Genomic DNA, 17,498 nt, shown 5'->3' with positions numbered 1-17,498 from the left:
TTTAACTTGTCTTGACGTACTTGCAAAAATGTCTTCTTCTCTTTCATCATAACACTCTATTTGAGATCAGTTTTGGATTTCAGTATTATCAACAATAATTAGTTCTCAATGGGCAAATCGTGTGTAAATAGTGAACATTAATCGAATTATATTTGTTTGTATTGAAGTGAGAGTTGTCAAAATTTAGTTTCATTAACTGAGCGACGAAAAAAATATAATTTCTGTACAGGCCCTGAATTCAATTTACCGCATGTTAGTGATAGATTCTGGCAGCGGGTGCAGCGGGTTTAATGAATTGGTATCTTAAATGGTAATAGACAGTGCCTGTATTCAACTTGACAAAACCAAAAAACGTTTTTTTTTTGTTTAAAGTTACAACCCTTACTAAAATCCAGCCAGAATTTTTTATTAATACTGACGTGATGCACTCTGCATTGTAACGATTTGCAAAACCCAATCAAAATTCATTCAAAATCAAAATATATTTTCATTTCTTGGAATTATTCTCGTAATTCAGGAACCCAACATGAAAAGTTGTATATGCGCATCTGTGGTGGACGGTTAATTTTAGGCACTTTCGCTTGTCGCCCTCACTTTGTACGGGCTACAACTTGCAAAATTGCCAAAAATGTACCGTCCGACACAGATACATAAATAACTACTTCAAAAAGTTATCTTGAGACAAGTGCGAGCAGCAATGACCACGTTTTGTAATACTAACTATTTGGATCAGGTTTGCAGCAATGAACTCGAATTTCTACTTGAGTTCATTAAAGAAATTACTGAAATTTTTTTAGCAATGAAACTCAGCTCTTCTTATTCTCTAATTCTGGTAGCTACGAATTTTTGTGATAAAAAATCTAGTAACAATGGAACGCATACCAAACAAAGGCCGAACGGTCTCCTAAAGTACCAACATATACACTCGAATAGACTGTTACAATACCCTCCCTAGCAACCATACTACAATTATTAAGGTGGTAAATACGTTTATGAATCACTGCTACTTTGTTTTCTCGTGTTGTTGTTGTTGTTTTGAAGCCATATTAAAAATCAGCGTTTCTCAAACTTATTTCCCCCCCTAAAGCGATTTTTTGAGAGAGTTTGGATGCTAGAGAGAGTATTGACTGTTATGATCAGAGCGAGAAAACCGAAGACTAGTTATTATAACTTGCCTTGGGGTTTTTCTCAAAGTATTTGCTTCTCTTTCATCATAACACTCTATTGCTTACACACACTACACTGTTAATTTTGAGTATTATGCTGAAAGCGAAAGAAATATTTTGACAAGTACCCCAACGCTAAACTGGTCTTCGGTCTTCTCACTCATATAATGTCATAACATGTTGAAAGAGAAGCAAATATGCTACTTCCTTATTAGCGTTTTCTGTATATAAAAATGATTAGAATTGAAAATGTGATCGAGACGAGGGGGAAACTACTCGAGGGAATCTTTTCCCATCTACGTCCGGTGCAGAAGCTACTTTTTAGAAACTTTTCGACAAATCAAGAAATCAAGAAATTCCAAAATGCCGTGCTTCTAATTTTCCAGGCAATCAATAACCTCACGGCAGAGTAAAAGTAACCCAGGCAGGAGCGCTTGTTTGACTAGGGACCTGAATAATCTAGTAGATAATCTAGTAATCGACGAATAAAATCTACTCAGGACACTTCAAGCATGAGTGGTACTCTAAATAGGGTACTGAAACTGGACAGTGTATTGAACAAAATTTGGCACTGTAAATAAATTCGGACACTCTTTTCATACAAACTAGTACTCTATTTGACAGCTGTCACTAATAGCACTTTTGCTTGAAGTGCGTTGGCTGACTAAATAAAATGTAAACATAAACAAACGATCAAAATCTGGCAACAAGTGCTTCTGCGTCACATAACCGCGAGATGGAAGGTAATTGAGGGTATCACGGCAGAGTAACATAAACCAGGCAGTAGCGGTTCATTTTCGAAACGTCAAATAAGGGACCTAATACAGAGATTCTAGCAATGAACTGAAATTCGAATTAGAGATAACCCTTACAATAAGTGAGTATCAATGCCGTCGTTTTAACTTCTGCAAAAAAAATCTATGAGTTGTCAAATGAGTTTACAATAAACCGTGAGCCTGTCGCTACACGTATTTTTAATCCAACGAACACATTGAAAGAACATCGTAACTGTACTTTTCCTAACTAGTGTTGAAATATCGTACCACGTCATTTAGGAAAAACGTTGTTCCTAACTTATGCTAAAAGGCTTTTTTAGCGAATTCGATTCGAAACCTCTCATTCGCTAAAAAAAAGCCTTTAAGCATGCGTTAGGAAATTATTATCGCTTGAAAAAAATATTAATTTGTATTTTTAATACGCGTCTAAGTGCCTCTGAAAATATTCTCACGCTTTAAAAATAGTACATTTCGTACCTAGGACTAAAAGTCTTTTTTAGCGTGTGAGAAGTTTCTAGACAGAGCCGAAGGCGAGGTCTGGAATCGCATACGCTAATAGGAAATAGTATTTTCCTTTACTAGGGAGGGAAAATGAACTTTCCGTCCATAGAGAAAAGTCTTTCCCTCCTTCGTAAAGGAAAACGCTATACTACGCTCGGGAAATAATTTCATATTTCGTATCTGGATACGAAATATCAAATTCCTTCCATTGTATAGTAATATACTATAAAGTAGTATATAGTGTAAGGGTTACAAATGTAAGAAAAACAATTAAAACTGTCATTGACACTTTATTGTTGATAATGATGTGAAATTTTAATTCCGAACATTTTCCTAAAGAAAACATTGTGATAACATAAAATTCTGAATGATTGGACACGGTATTTTCAAATCATCAACAAACGAAATATCCCCATCAGTTTGCAAATAATTTCCCATTTAATTTTTATTTAGAGTTTCCGTACTCGAAAAAATATCTTTCTTCATGAGTCCATCTCTACAATGATTTTTTTAAACTAATTTCTATAAAAAAAAATATTTAAAAAAACATTTTTTTAATAGTTTGTCAGCTAAACCAGGTTTTTATAACAATACTAAACTTTTATTCGAAAAGGCTATCGGTCTACTTATAAAATCGGTCAATTTTGCATAAACAAGATAACGCTTCGCGACTTATATTTTAAGTTGATGAATTTTTCTAATACCAAATCGAAGTCATCATATTTTTGTATTAAATTTGAATATTGTTTTTATATTTTCAATGCTATTTAGATTGTCATTTTGTGTTTCATTTTTCAAGTAAGTACCTGATTTTCATTGAACTAAAATAGTAGTCGACGAAGGAACGATCTATGCAACAACAACCATTCACATAATATTACACTTTTTAAGATGAGTAAGTTGGTGAAAAATACATGCAAAATGCGTGAAAAATAGACCCATGCAAAATGCCTAGCCTTTAGCGTAACAGTATTCTTTCAGGTTTCTGACGTTCTCTATTTCATCAGCCTAGTACGATAATCTCGCACTTATCTCTTCTAGGGCAAAACTGTTTATCTCGATATATCTGTTCTCGGCTCGGCTCGGTATACCACTCCCAAATATAAAAAAAATAACAATTTTCAACAGATAGTAGCAAAGTATTTTTAGTATCAATAATAGTATTAGATTAGTAGATTTAATTAGACCGACTATTAATGACCTTTCTGTTTTCTTCGAAAATGGAAATTAAGAGGGGATGAAGTGCTCGGTATAAATATTGTAGTGCATACAACAGTGTTGTTTTTAGTTTTGAGTGATCCAGTAAAATTTTAGTGCTTTGCAACAATGTCGTTTCTTCGATGTGCGTTTCTGTTGTTCATCTATCAGCTGATTGTGATCCGTTCACAAGAGAATATTTCTGATAATGTCGAGTACTGCTATGTTACTGATGAAGAAAGACCACAAGCGAAATTATTTGCAACAATAACTGCATACAGAATAGCAACAAAAGATCTGCCACATTCGAACGATGAGTTCGTGCTTCCAAGTGAGTACAATCAGCGACTTCAAGTAAATTTATAAAGTTGAACTAAACAAAAAGAAATGATTTGGCAGATTGTGTAGCCTCCAAAGCAATCATTTGGGCACGGCACGGATTACGCTTACCTTCAACTAAAGAACAAAAGCCACTTCGAAGAGTGGAACAGGTGAAATAAGAATTAGAATAAAAATTGAGGTTATTCAAATATTTAACGTGATGAATATCTGATCAAATTAGTTGCACAAAGAACTTATTGCAAACATTAACGCGTTGTCAACGAATCCATTATGCTCTGACGATTTCGAAGCAATTAAAGAATGGACATGGAACCGCACTGTTACTGGTGATCGTGGATCCGACTTGTCTAAGGAAGGATTTGAAGAATTGCGTCATATTGCACTCAAGTATCAACAACACATTCCGAATCTTTTCAATCGTAGCTACGATCCAAACGAATTTCATTTCGGGCATACAGAAAAAAATCGAACAAGAGACAGTTTTCGTTCATTTGTCGATGCATTATTCGGTGAAGATGCCCATCAACACATAAATACCGCACTACCAGACGGTGGTCCCGAGTTACTGCTCAAAGTAAGTGTTTATCAGTTTCAAATTACCAAGCCACCGAATTGAATAAAGTGTTTGTCTCGTTCAGACCTATTCATATTGTCCGGAATGGACCGATTTGAAAGAGTCTGTGAATATGCCAGATTCTGAGCCGAAAAAATTCGAAAGATCCGAATTATTCGTGAATATGGTGGAGGATATCAATCTACGTTTCGGTTTCAATGGAACATTGCAAGTAGATGACATTATCAATATGTACGATATCTGTCGAAATGAACAAGCTTGGAATATAAATGTTGGCAGTGCCTGGTGCTCGGTGAGAAATGGTAGTTTAAGTAATGCGAATAAAATTGTTTTAACAAATTCCTTTCTTTCAATTTTAATTCTCCAGCTTTTCACCACATTTCAATTTGTACTACTTGAATACCTGGAAGACGTGAGAATGCTCTATAAATCCAGCCAAGTATTCAATATTAATAGAAACATTGCATGTCATGCAGTCAAGGATTTACTGAACCGTTTAGAATCGAATGAATCTCCAATAGTAACGGCTTATTTCACGCATTCAACTAGAGTCCAACAAGTCTTGGCAACGCTGGGGGCTTTTAAAGGAGAAAAGTTACCGCAGTCGGACAATTTCAATGAAATGCATGACAGGAAGTGGAAAACGAGCGTTGTCAGTCCTTCTGCAGCCAATTTAGCTGTTATTCAATACGAATGCGGCACCGAATCAAACGTCAAATTTTTCATAAATGAACAAACTCTGCACTTGGATTGGTGTTCAGCTGATGGAGTGTGTAAATTGTCCGATATGCTAAATGTATTTGCACGCTTTAGAAATGCTGAATGTGATACAAACTTTTGTCATGGAGAAGAATGAACGATTTACCTAGCGATTTACAACATTGGAAATTTGAATTTGAATAAAAAGTTGTTTTGTAGAAATTATTGATTTTTCTCTGTAGAATCTGAAAAAAAAAACTTCAAATCTGCTCTGAAGAATGATTGCTTGTGGCTTATAGAATTTATACAGTGTTAGATCGACAAATTCTAAAATTCCCTACGAAGTGAACTGCCAAAAAACGGAAAATTCGATTTGCTTAAATGTCTAGGTGCTCTTAGTTAATCCATAAAGGGAATCACTCTGTCCGAGTGTGAATTATATTAGAGAGGTTATGTTTTTTCACTATTATAATTACTTGATAAAGTATGTGATAAATTCGTATGCCAATATTAAGCGAGGAAGAGGAAGAAGAAAATTAAACCTCTATATTTTTAGATATTGCTCTTTCATCTGCAATTTCATGAGTAGTATGTAGATAATTACGACATTTTCCTTCTCGTTCAAGGTATGAACAATTTTGAGACAATATGTGAATGAATCGCCCCTTGGTTACATATTGTCTTCGATAGTTATGTTAAAGACGGCTGTCATCTGTTATCGACAACGACAGCAATAATAAACGACAAGCTCTGACTGATAGCAAAAAGCATGTTCAAAACAAATGAAGTAAAAGATTTCTGAAATCAATCTCTGAAAATCTTCGATCGAATGAAGTAATAGATCAGATAATAAAACTATTAATATGTTTTCCGTCTGAATGAGAAGTTTACGTGGGATTGGAAAACTCCTCGGATTGCTCAATATTTTTTATTCAAACCAAATATTTCGGTCTCATATTATAGACCATTATCAATGGTAATCTGAAACAACAACAATTTTCATAATTACATAATTCGACAAATGTTCAACAAAATTTACGTTGACACGACATACTTTTCGGGTTACGTATTACAAATACATAGTCATGAATGGCCACAAATTGTGTAAAACAGTCGTGGCGGGAATACTTTCTTCTGCAATTAATTCATTAGGACTAACTTAACAATCATTCTTTGATAATTACACAAACTTTGGTTACCTCAAATATGCTTTGAGCACTATCACAGATTAACGTTCATGAACAATCTAACAAATCGAAAACAACCGGACAATCAGCAATAAATTAGTCAGATAAACAAACTAAGCTACACCATGAACGGTTGTGCATTATCACACCGTCGTTACGAACTAAATCAACCCGTGCATCATCACTGGACTGACACGCTATTATCGGAACGTGTCTTTGATAATGTTACTGTATGTGTTGGACAAGAATTTACATTCTTGCTGCTTATTGATCGTATTAGGTACAGTCTTAATCGCAATCATTTCCATAACGTCTCTGTTGTGCCGTTTAGGTTCTTTGCACAAAATTTTAACATTATCCCAATTCACTTGATGCCCCGTTTCAATAACATGTTCACACAACGCGCTATGTTTATCATTCTTCACTCTGCAATTGTATTGATGTCCATCAAGACGCTTCTGGAGACGTTGAATTGTTTGACCGATGTAAACTTTGTCACACGAGCAAGTTACTTTATATATGAGTCCAGATTGAAGCTGAGTCGGAATTGCGTCCTTAAGTTTCGTGAACAATATTTGTTGCAACGTATTATCACCTTTACCGACCACTTGAATGTTCTGTTGGACAAACTCTTTCTTAATTTTGTCAAACAAACCGTCAATGAATGGAATAGCAACATATTTGACATCGGCTTTATCCACTCTTTCGTTGGTTTTTTTGTCGTTGAAGCTGTTAACACATTCATTCATCACTTTATCAAGTAATTTGGCTGGGTAACTGTTGTTCAGCAATGTCCTTTTAATCAGATCGAAATTCTCATTGTGGAACACTGGAGATGACAATTTCAGCATTCGTTCTGTTAGTATCGTAATCGTGTTTCTCTTGTAGGTGAATGGAAGACTTGAATGGAAATTAAGATATCGTCCCGACCAGGTTTCTTTGTGATACCAATTGGTAGTGATAAAACCAGCGTCATCACGTATAACCAATGTGTCTAAGAACGCTAACTGTTTGTCACGTTCAATTTCCATTGTAAACTGTATATGTTCGTTGATACTGTTGAATGTGTCTAGTAGTTCATCTGTTTTGTTTGCAGGACATGCGGTGGAGCTATCATCAACGTATCTGTAGTAGAAAGGTGCACGTATTTTTGACTTTATTGCAACTTCATCCTCGATCATTTCCATCACCATTGCATTAATTGTCCGACATATAATCTGTCGAAAATGTATGCCAACGTGTTAAAGAACGTGACAGGGAAGACGAGAAAATCCATCAAAAATGCATTCGAATTTAAAGAGAAGATCAAGAACACAGTGTTACCAGAAGGTTACGTTTTGGTATCACTAGACGTCATTTCACTCTTCACGAACATCCCTAATGAATTGGTGTATAAAGCCGTGGACAAAAAATGGTTTCAGATCAAGAAATTCACGTCGTTACCCAAAACCGAATTTTTGAAGGGGCTCAAAGCAGTGTTAGAAAACTGCACGTTCAGCTTCAATGACACCATTTATCACCAAACTTTTGGAACGCCGATGGGTTCACCTGTAAGCCCAGTTGTTGCTGACCTGGTGATGGAAATGATCGAGGATGAAGTTGCAATAAAGTCAAAAATACGTGCACCTTTCTACTACAGATACGTTGATGATAGCTCCACCGCATGTCCTGCAAACAAAACAGATGAACTACTAGACACATTCAACAGTATCAACGAACATATACAGTTTACAATGGAAATTGAACGTGACAAACAGTTAGCGTTCTTAGACACATTGGTTATACGTGATGACGCTGGTTTTATCACTACCAATTGGTATCACAAAGAAACCTGGTCGGGACGATATCTTAATTTCCATTCAAGTCTTCCATTCACCTACAAGAGAAACACGATTACGATACTAACAGAACGAATGCTGAAATTGTCATCTCCAGTGTTCCACAATGAGAATTTCGATCTGATTAAAAGGACATTGCTGAACAACAGTTACCCAGCCAAATTACTTGATAAAGTGATGAATGAATGTGTTAACAGCTTCAACGACAAAAAAACCAACGAAAGAGTGGATAAAGCCGATGTCAAATATGTTGCTATTCCATTCATTGACGGTTTGTTTGACAAAATTAAGAAAGAGTTTGTCCAACAGAACATTCAAGTGGTCGGTAAAGGTGATAATACGTTGCAACAAATATTGTTCACGAAACTTAAGGACGCAATTCCGACTCAGCTTCAATCTGGACTCATATATAAAGTAACTTGCTCGTGTGACAAAGTTTACATCGGTCAAACAATTCAACGTCTCCAGAAGCGTCTTGATGGACATCAATACAATTGCAGAGTGAAGAATGATAAACATAGCGCGTTGTGTGAACATGTTATTGAAACGGGGCATCAAGTGAATTGGGATAATGTTAAAATTTTGTGCAAAGAACCTAAACGGCACAACAGAGACGTTATGGAAATGATTGCGATTAAGACTGTACCTAATACGATCAATAAGCAGCAAGAATGTAAATTCTTGTCCAACACATACAGTAACATTATCAAAGACACGTTCCGATAATAGCGTGTCAGTCCAGTGATGATGCACGGGTTGATTTAGTTCGTAACGACGGTGTGATAATGCACAACCGTTCATGGTGTAGCTTAGTTTGTTTATCTGACTAATTTATTGCTGATTGTCCGGTTGTTTTCGATTTGTTAGATTGTTCATGAACGTTAATCTGTGATAGTGCTCAAAGCATATTTGAGGTAACCAAAGTTTGTGTAATTATCAAAGAATGATTGTTAAGTTAGTCCTAATGAATTAATTGCAGAAGAAAGTATTCCCGCCACGACTGTTTTACACAATTTGTGGCCATTCATGACTATGTATTTGTAATACGTAACCCGAAAAGTATGTCGTGTCAACGTAAATTTTGTTGAACATTTGTCGAATTATGTAATTATGAAAATTGTTGTTGTTTCAGATTACCATTGATAATGGTCTATAATATGAGACCGAAATATTTGGTTTGAATAAAAAATATTGAGCAATCCGAGGAGTTTTCCAATCCCACGTAAATTTACTACATGCTCAGACGCAAGTCAAAAATCTTAAAATGAATGAGAAGTAGAATATAAACCAAAGTCAGAGTGATGCTCTTTAAAAATTTAACTCATAATACCACAACACTGGTCATGATATTGGACAGTGTTGAGTTTGTCATCATTCCGAAAATTAGCCGTAAAAGCCTTAAAATCGGTCTTTGCCCATAAGAAGAAGTCAAGCCTTATTCCAAGTCTCAGAAAAGAGAAACAAGAAAGGTAGAATTACGTAATTACGTTAGGCACCGAAATACGAATAGGAAAATTGGAGTGATGCTACGTAGATGTAGATGATGTAGAATAAATTTTCACTGGCGCGATTGAAGTTTTGACTAGTAATTATAATAATTCTGCGTTTTGTGCGGAATAGTTACTTGCTATTTTCTTGTTGTACGTCGATAAATATTAGTGAAAATCACTTACTCTCAAGTATTTGCAGTAGTACATGTTCTCAATTATTTTGCAGTACTAATCGATGTAATAGGCTGACATAAAATAGAATTCAATATAATATCACCGAAAACAATTTCTGACTATGAAGAAGTCCTAGTATTCTTGATGTGAAAATATTGTCCTACATGTCCTACCGAAGGACTCGAATATTTTAGTGGGACCACTGTAATTAGAAAAAAAAAACATGCAAACGAGGGTCCTCCTCGGCGACACCAGCAGGGTGTAATTCCCTTGACTGTAAGTCATGGGTTTTACGAAAACAAATACACTGTACATAACACGTTCACTATGATTAAAAATATATGGAAATGTGATGAAAAAACGTTAAATGTAAAATTTTGTACCCTTTGTTAACACGATAACTTGAGTAAATCTCAACCGATTTTCAAAAACTTTTTTTTATTCGACGAAGTATTGAAATCCTCAGGTCAAGTTCGAAAATGGGCGGTATTAGTTCAACCATCTGGTGGTAGTTCTCGAAAGAAGCCTTTTCTGCTCTTTGTTAACACTATAACTGGAGCAAAGTTCAACCGATTTTCAAAAACTTCTTTTTAGTCGACGAAGTAGTGAAATCCTCAGGTCAAGTTCGAAAATGGGTGGTATCGTTTCAACCATCTGGTGGTAGTTCTCGAAAGAAGCCCTTTCTGCTCTTTGTTAACACGATAACTGGAGCAAAGTTCAACCGATTTTCAAAAACTTTTTTTTAGTCGACGAAGTATTGAAATCCTCAGGTCAAGTTCGAAAATGGGTGGTATCGGTGCAACCATCTGGTGGTAGTTCTCGAAAGAAGCCCATTCTGCTCTTTGTTGACACGATAACTGGAGCAAAGTTCAACCGATTTTCAAAAACTTTTTTTTAGTCGACGAAGTATTGAAATCCTCAGGTCAAATTCGAAAATGGGTGGTATCGGTTCAACCATCTGGGAGTAGTTCTCGAAGAAGCCTTTTCAGCTTTTTGTTAACACTACAACTGGAGTAATTCTCAACCGATTTAAAAACAAAATGTTTGGTGGAGAATGGAATCAATTCCTGAGGTTAGGTTCTAAGATAGATTATGTTAGTCTAACGAACAACCTGATGTTGCTAACAGAATTTTTGTATCTATTTCAATAGTATTTTTCTTGTTATGTGACTTTGCCTTGTAAACAAAACCGAATAAATAGAACAAAAATTAACGAGTGTGAAGTTTAAATTTTATTGAATACATACGTCATTTTTTACCGGGGCATTTTATATACATAGTTTCGAAGATTTTCAGTGAAACTAAACAGAATTAAATCATCAATGAGAGATTTATTAGACCGTTCTAGTAGTTCTTCTTCTAAATGCGTTTTTGTGGCATGGCAATCTACATACAAAATTACATTTCATTGAAATAAATCAATAAATCATTGTCAATAAAAATACTATTGAGAAGCTCAGACAAACAGTCAAGGGATCTGACCCACCCAACAGGTGGTGCCTAGTTTATTCGTGGCTACACTCAAGGCTGTATACTTTGGGGAGGTCACGCAGATGCAGATACGCGGGTTACACACCACGTTTCATACAAAAAATTCATCACGCCATACAAAGTCAATTTTGGTGAATTTGTTTGTATGGAAAAGGTGTGTTCCCGCGTATCTAATAAAATGGCGATCTGCGTGACCTGGTGTTGAGGAATTTCGCGCGCGTCATTCACAGTAACCCACAAAGTGACATTTTCCTTATACAAAATATGTCATTTTGTCAATTATTGTGAATGACGGGGCGCGAAATTCCTAGCAGCCGCGTGACCTCCCCAAAGTATACAGCCTTGGCTACACTCAGAATTGTTGAAACATCAAAATTATTAAAACGAAGCTAACTGATGTTCAGCGAACTTTCATGAAATCTAAAGAATTTTAAAGTATTTTAATGAATTTTAATGAAATTGCTGAATTTTCATGAAATGATGAATTAAAAATAGGCCCTGGTAGGAACAATTCAAACTCCTTCTTTACACGCTTTGTAGAAACATGAATTTAGTTAGAACAAGGGAAACTCCTTTCTTACACAGTTTGTAGAAGAATGAATTCAGTAGGAACAAACCAAACTCCTTCCTTCCTTCTGAAAGAACAGGTTAAGACAACCCTGAGTTGATCACGAAGCCGGTGACACACAATTGCGTCAACGGCTGCGAAGTCTATATGTAAAATGGAACTTAACAAAATCAAAATTCCGAATTTTCGAGAAAAATATTTTCTTCAAGTTGATTTCTCACACTATCTGTTTATAAAATTTGGTGTCACCGCCTTCGTGGTTGTCATAACCAAAGTATATAAACTCTGAAGGTAATGCAAATCCGCAGTTACACGCGGATCCAAACTTTCAGGTGAATTTTAGCGCCGTCATGTGCACACGTATTGAATTCGTTTGCGTCAAGTTGCATCTAGTGGTGAATCTGGTACGATTTAGCGGCGTTATGTTGCACACATATAAAATTCGTTTGCGTCAAGTTGTATTTAGTGGTGAATTGGAAGTATTTGGGGCCGTCATGTTGCACAAGTCTAAGTTAGACAGGTTAGACAACATACGAAAATGAATTGCCGGGATCCGTGGAGTAGCGCTCAGTCTAATAAGGAGCTATCTCAGCGATAGAAAGCAGTGTACAGAGTGTAATGGGGTCAGGAGCGAAATGACTGACGTAACGGTTGGTGTACCGCAAGGAGGTGTACTTTCACCGCTGCTTTTTATCATCTTTATAAATGACTTTTTCGATCTGCCGATCAGGTCTTCGCCGTTCGGTTTTGCCGACGATACCAACATGTTCGTGTCTTCAGCCTTGATCTCTGACAACGTCGGTAACCTTTCAGATGACCTTCGTATTGTTGCTGAGTATTTTCGAGTTAACAAGCTGACACTGAATTTGAAGAAAACCAAGGTGGTTCACTTCCGTAAGCCGCACGTCAAAATTGATGGATTGCCTGAACTCTTTTTCAATGGTGTGTCGATTAAGGTGAGTGCCTCGGCCAGGTGTCTGGGGTTGTTGTTGGATGAATTTGTCAACTGGAATGAGCACATAGCCGGTATATGTGGTACCATTTCCCGTGGTATCGGTGTTATGAAAAGACTTCGTTTTCTGCCGGTGAAGATTCTCCGTCTTATATACTTTTCAACTGTACATTGCCACCTTACATATTGCGCAGGTGTCTGGGGTTCTGCCAACAAAACTGTGATAGATGAGTTACAAGTTCTACATAGAAGAGCTCTCAAAGCCGCTCACAAGCTGCCATCGCGTTACCCTACTAAGCAGCTTTTCGAAGTTGAGTTCCCCCGCGTGCTTACGATTCCTAAGACTTATGAATTCGCAGTATGTAAATATGTGCATTGTTGTCTGCACGATTCGAAACACCATTCTTCGGAATTTTTCGACAATGTGAATCGCTACGGTACGAGGTTCTCCTACCTTCTTAAGAGGCCACTAGTTTCGTCTAACTATGGTAAGCGTAGTCTGCAGTATGCTGGACCGACGCTTTTTAATGCATTGCCTCGGACGCTTAAGAACGAAACTCGACTCGAAAAATTCACACGTGGACTGAAAGCGTACTTGCTAGCGCGGAGTGACTTTTAACCTTAACTTTAGTTTGCATTTAATGAACAATGACGCACGATAAATCATTAGATCACGGTAATTGATCTAGGAGCGGACGATTGACTTAGTACTGGATTACGATTATGTTTTTTGAATTTGCTTCGAATTTTTTATTATAAACGCTACCATCGTTTATTCTATTCTAACTATCCTTGCTTCTGCCCATTTTATTCTATTTTGCTGTTGATTTTAATTAATTAGTTTTTGTTGAGCCGGCTGTTTTGTTTTATCAATTTTTTCTTTCTATTACTCAATGTTACTTTGATTCATACTTTGTTCGATTTTATGTTAAGTACCTAAAATAGCTCCTTAGAATTGTTATTGAGCATACTGGAGCTATGCGGTTTTTATGTTCAATTTGAGATCTTATCAATAAATAAATGAAATGAAATAAAAAAAAAAAAAAAAAAAAAGAATTCAGCTGAAAGTTTGGATTCGTAATTTCTCTGATCCGCTGAGGGTCTGCATTACCTTCAGTGTTTATATACTTTGGTCATAACCTGTTCTTTCAGAACCTTGACGCAAATTACTATTGTGCAGTTATATTGTTTGCGCTGGGAAATCCATCCAATGTCAAAATGTTGCGTGACAGCAGTGACAGCTCACATTGACATACAGTTTTTCTATTTAGATTTAGATATTATTTTCGCTACAAGATTTGCAATTTCATTAAAAATGTTCAATGTAATCAGATTGGCCCCCATAGCTACACCATTTCATCTAGCCGATTACGATGTCGTGACAGAATCATCCTCAAAGACGGCAGCATCCTTTGCAGATCGCCGGCCGAATCTGGAGACTGGCAAGGACAGATTATATGCCATGTACACTGTAGAGTAAGTGGGACATCGATTCCGTTTCTTCGCACGAAAAAGGTTAACTTACGATATGCCATCACAGCGAATTCGGGACCATATCACCGGAAATAAATTCTGTTTATCAGACTGCATTCGTGAGCTTTCTTACTGGTGCTGTGTACGGAGGATTCATTCAGTCGAGGGGAGCTTACATGGAGTTTATGGAAAATAATCAAGCTACTGCCTTCAAATCACATTTAGATGCAAAGGTCAGTTGGACCCTTGGTGGTAAAGTAATAATCCTGTATGACTGATGCTCCGTTCTTTTTTTGTTTTGCTAGAAAAAGCTTCAAGACCAGGTCACAGTCAATTTTGCCAAAGGAGCTGTCCGATGGGGATGGAGATTGTCGATGTTCACTACCACCTATGTGTAAAGACATTGGACACTAACACAATGAATGAGTGGAAATATTTTCACGTAAAATTTTCCGTTGAATTTCTCAGAGGAATCGCGACCACAATATCGGTGTACCGAGGAAAGTCTTCGATCTATGAGTATCTTGCGGCTGGCTTATTGACCGGATCCATGTATAAAGTGAACGGCGGATTGAGAGGGATGACAGTCGGTGGTTTGTTGGGTTGCGGTCTTGGCGGTTTGGCTGGCATATGTTCGTTGTTGGTGTTAAAGGCTTCGGGCAAATCGATGGAAGAAGTTAGATACTGGCAGTACAATTGGAAGCGTGAAAGAGATATGATCGAAATGGAAGCAGATCTGGTAGGTTCACGTTGTATACGACCAGTTCTATTCGCTAACAGTAAGGAATTGAAAATATTTTTCAGGCTAATTCGATAAGCGAAAAAGATCCGTTGCTGGAACAACGAGGCAACCGATATAAGGAAAATACGTTGAAGAACGTTGATCTGGATGGGAACGCAAAATCCGGTGGAAATTAGTCAAATGTTTTGTGTTATTATGAAATTGTTAATAAAACGCTTAGATAAAGTAATCCGAGGTTTATATCTGTAGCGAAGAGGGCTGACATTTGACTAGTTATCGAGTATTTCGAAATGTCTTGGTATAAGGAATAAGCTCGTGAACAAGTGTTGGCAAACTCGAATCTAAATTTTCGAAGAAATCTCACAATCAAAACTCTTTGAGGCGTTCTCAGTTCAAGTATTGAGATGAGATACTCCGTCTGGATAATCGTAGATAGTTATCGAGATACATGCACAACTCATTGAGTTCCTAGTTTATAAATTGTCGACCTAAAGAAGTAATCCGATGAATTAAGCCTTTGACGGATAGTTTCGTCAACTTCACTCATCGTTGCTATTAATATTGACAAAAATATCACATGTGCAAGGAGAACGTACTCCACTCTTGTATCATTTTTGGATTATCCTTCAGACGCACATGCCCTATGTCCAATAAATATAACGTCAACTCGGATGTCAGTATGTGTTTGATTGTTTAGGCGGAAAAGACATTGGCAGTTTTCTGTGGAGAACGACAATTAGGCTGGGTCTTCCTACGTCTTCCATTGTTTAACAATCCTACAAATCGGATTACAATAGATTACAATAGTTATTCAACGCAAAATTGCTGGTCTTCAATCTCGTCATACAAAAAAGGGTTCATTTAGTGGGTTAGGAACAATATCTCATTCTCACTCTATAATACAATTGTCCGTAAGGGGTCCGTAATAAAGTTGTTGCTAGATTTCGGATGTATGAATTAATTAGGAAGACAAAAATCAGGAATCCAATAATCAGTAGACAAAAATCAGGAAACATTATTCAGGAAACACAAATCAGGAACTCCACTTATTAGGAAGCATTAAGCATTGAGAAAACCATGAATCAGAAATTGTAATGAGTTTCGGGACAAAATAAATTTCGGACAAAATATCCACATCAAAGTTTATAAGGACGTGCAAGGAAGGATACTCCCCCCTTGACCCCCCTTTGCGGGGGCTGCCGCCCCTCGACCCCGCTTTCTTATTTTTTTAAATTCTTCACGGCCTGCGGCGCTACATCATCTGTAAAAAACATAATATTACTGGCGTGCGCAATATTGTACTTATGTATATGAAGTGAATTCCAGTACAATCGAGTCATAATTTATTTCGATATATTCTCATATGCTCAATGAGCATTGGTCATATGCTCGACTATTCCCGGATATAGTCGATGTACTCGAATAAAGCAGACGACGTCCTCTAATATAGTCGATGTCCTCAAATATAGTCGATGTCACGTAATATAGTCGACATCCTCGAATGTAGTCGATGTCCTCTAATATAGTCGATATCCTCGAATATAATCGGTGTCCTCGGATTTAGTCGACATCCTCGAATATAGTCGACTTCATTGAATATAGAAGATGTTCTCGAATTTTGTCGATGTCCTCGAATATAGTCGATGTCACGTAATATAGTCGACATCCTCGAATGTAGTAGAAGTCCTCTAATATAGTCAACTTCTTTGAATATAGTAGATGTCATCTAATATAGTCGATATCCTCGAATATAGTCGATGTCACGTTATATAGTCGACATCCTCGAACGTAGTCGATGTCCTCGAATATAGTCGATGTCATCTACTATAGTCGATGTTCTCGAATATAGTCGATGTCCTATACTATAGTCGATGTTCTCGAATATAGTCGATGTCCTCGAATATAGTCGATGTCCTCGAATATATTAGATGTCCTTGAATATAGTCGACATTCTCGAATATAGTCGACTTCATTGAATATAGAAGATGTTTTCGAAGATAGTCGATGTCCTCAAATATAGTCAATATATTTGTAGATGTCATCTAATATTGTCGATGTACTCGAATATAGTCGATGTCTTCTAAGAAAGACGATGTACTCGAATGTAGTTGACATCCTCGAATATAGTCGACATCATCGAATGGCGAGTTATTGGTGAGAGTCTATGCAACTCTCATGAAAAAAAAAACTAATTTTTCTTCCAACTTTTCATATTTTTCGTGTTACTTGTTTTATGTTTTCCCAATTTCACATTTTCCCAATATTTGGTTTCGTAAATATTTTTCCTAATTTACGTTTCCTAAAATTTTTTCCTGATTTTTGGTATTC

The 17,498-nt window shown here is 36.6% G+C and overlaps 2 protein-coding genes and 1 long non-coding RNA gene across 3 annotated transcripts; all 3 read left to right on the top strand.

The window, feature by feature from the left end:
- Window positions 1–3,619: 3,619 nt before the first annotated feature.
- On the top strand, window positions 3,620–5,459 carry LOC119067361 (multiple inositol polyphosphate phosphatase 1-like). Its single transcript, XM_037170276.1, has 5 exons — window positions 3,620–3,971; window positions 4,040–4,131; window positions 4,203–4,556; window positions 4,621–4,848; window positions 4,924–5,459. The coding sequence occupies exons 1-5, from the start codon at window positions 3,770–3,772 to the stop codon at window positions 5,410–5,412; spliced, it is 1,365 nt and encodes a 454-aa protein (XP_037026171.1). The 5' UTR covers window positions 3,620–3,769; the 3' UTR covers window positions 5,413–5,459.
- Window positions 5,460–9,036: 3,577 nt separating this feature from the next.
- Window positions 9,037–9,502, top strand: LOC119067369. The gene is made up of 3 exons (XR_005085927.1): window positions 9,037–9,194; window positions 9,260–9,339; window positions 9,413–9,502. It is a non-coding gene; the product is annotated as an uncharacterized LOC119067369 (long non-coding RNA).
- A 4,708-nt stretch (window positions 9,503–14,210) lies between these two features.
- On the top strand, window positions 14,211–15,395 carry LOC119067359 (RPII140-upstream gene protein). Its single transcript, XM_037170270.1, has 5 exons — window positions 14,211–14,431; window positions 14,496–14,661; window positions 14,734–14,822; window positions 14,897–15,167; window positions 15,233–15,395. The coding sequence occupies exons 1-5, from the start codon at window positions 14,271–14,273 to the stop codon at window positions 15,344–15,346; spliced, it is 801 nt and encodes a 266-aa protein (XP_037026165.1). The 5' UTR covers window positions 14,211–14,270; the 3' UTR covers window positions 15,347–15,395.
- The last annotated feature ends 2,103 nt before the right edge of the window (window positions 15,396–17,498 follow it).

This window comes from Bradysia coprophila (assembly GCF_014529535.1).
Source record: "Bradysia coprophila strain Holo2 chromosome X unlocalized genomic scaffold, BU_Bcop_v1 contig_12, whole genome shotgun sequence".
Classification (NCBI taxonomy): domain Eukaryota; kingdom Metazoa; phylum Arthropoda; class Insecta; order Diptera; family Sciaridae; genus Bradysia; species Bradysia coprophila.
This window is presented reverse-complemented; position numbering and strand designations above follow the sequence as displayed.

Bases quoted from the DNA above. Each gene is read 5' to 3' on its own strand.
- LOC119067361 (XM_037170276.1), top strand. From the start codon at position 3,770: ATGTCGTTTCTTCGATGTGCGTTTCTGTTGTTCATCTATCAGCTGATT. The intron at 3,972-4,039 runs GTGAGTACAATC...ATGATTTGGCAG, and splicing joins CGATGAGTTCGTGCTTCCAA to ATTGTGTAGCCTCCAAAGCA. The intron at 4,132-4,202 runs GTGAAATAAGAA...TGATCAAATTAG, and splicing joins CACTTCGAAGAGTGGAACAG to TTGCACAAAGAACTTATTGC.
- LOC119067359 (XM_037170270.1), top strand. From the start codon at position 14,271: ATGTTCAATGTAATCAGATTGGCCCCCATAGCTACACCATTTCATCTA. The intron at 14,432-14,495 runs GTAAGTGGGACA...ATGCCATCACAG, and splicing joins TATGCCATGTACACTGTAGA to CGAATTCGGGACCATATCAC. The intron at 15,168-15,232 runs GTAGGTTCACGT...AATATTTTTCAG, and splicing joins TCGAAATGGAAGCAGATCTG to GCTAATTCGATAAGCGAAAA.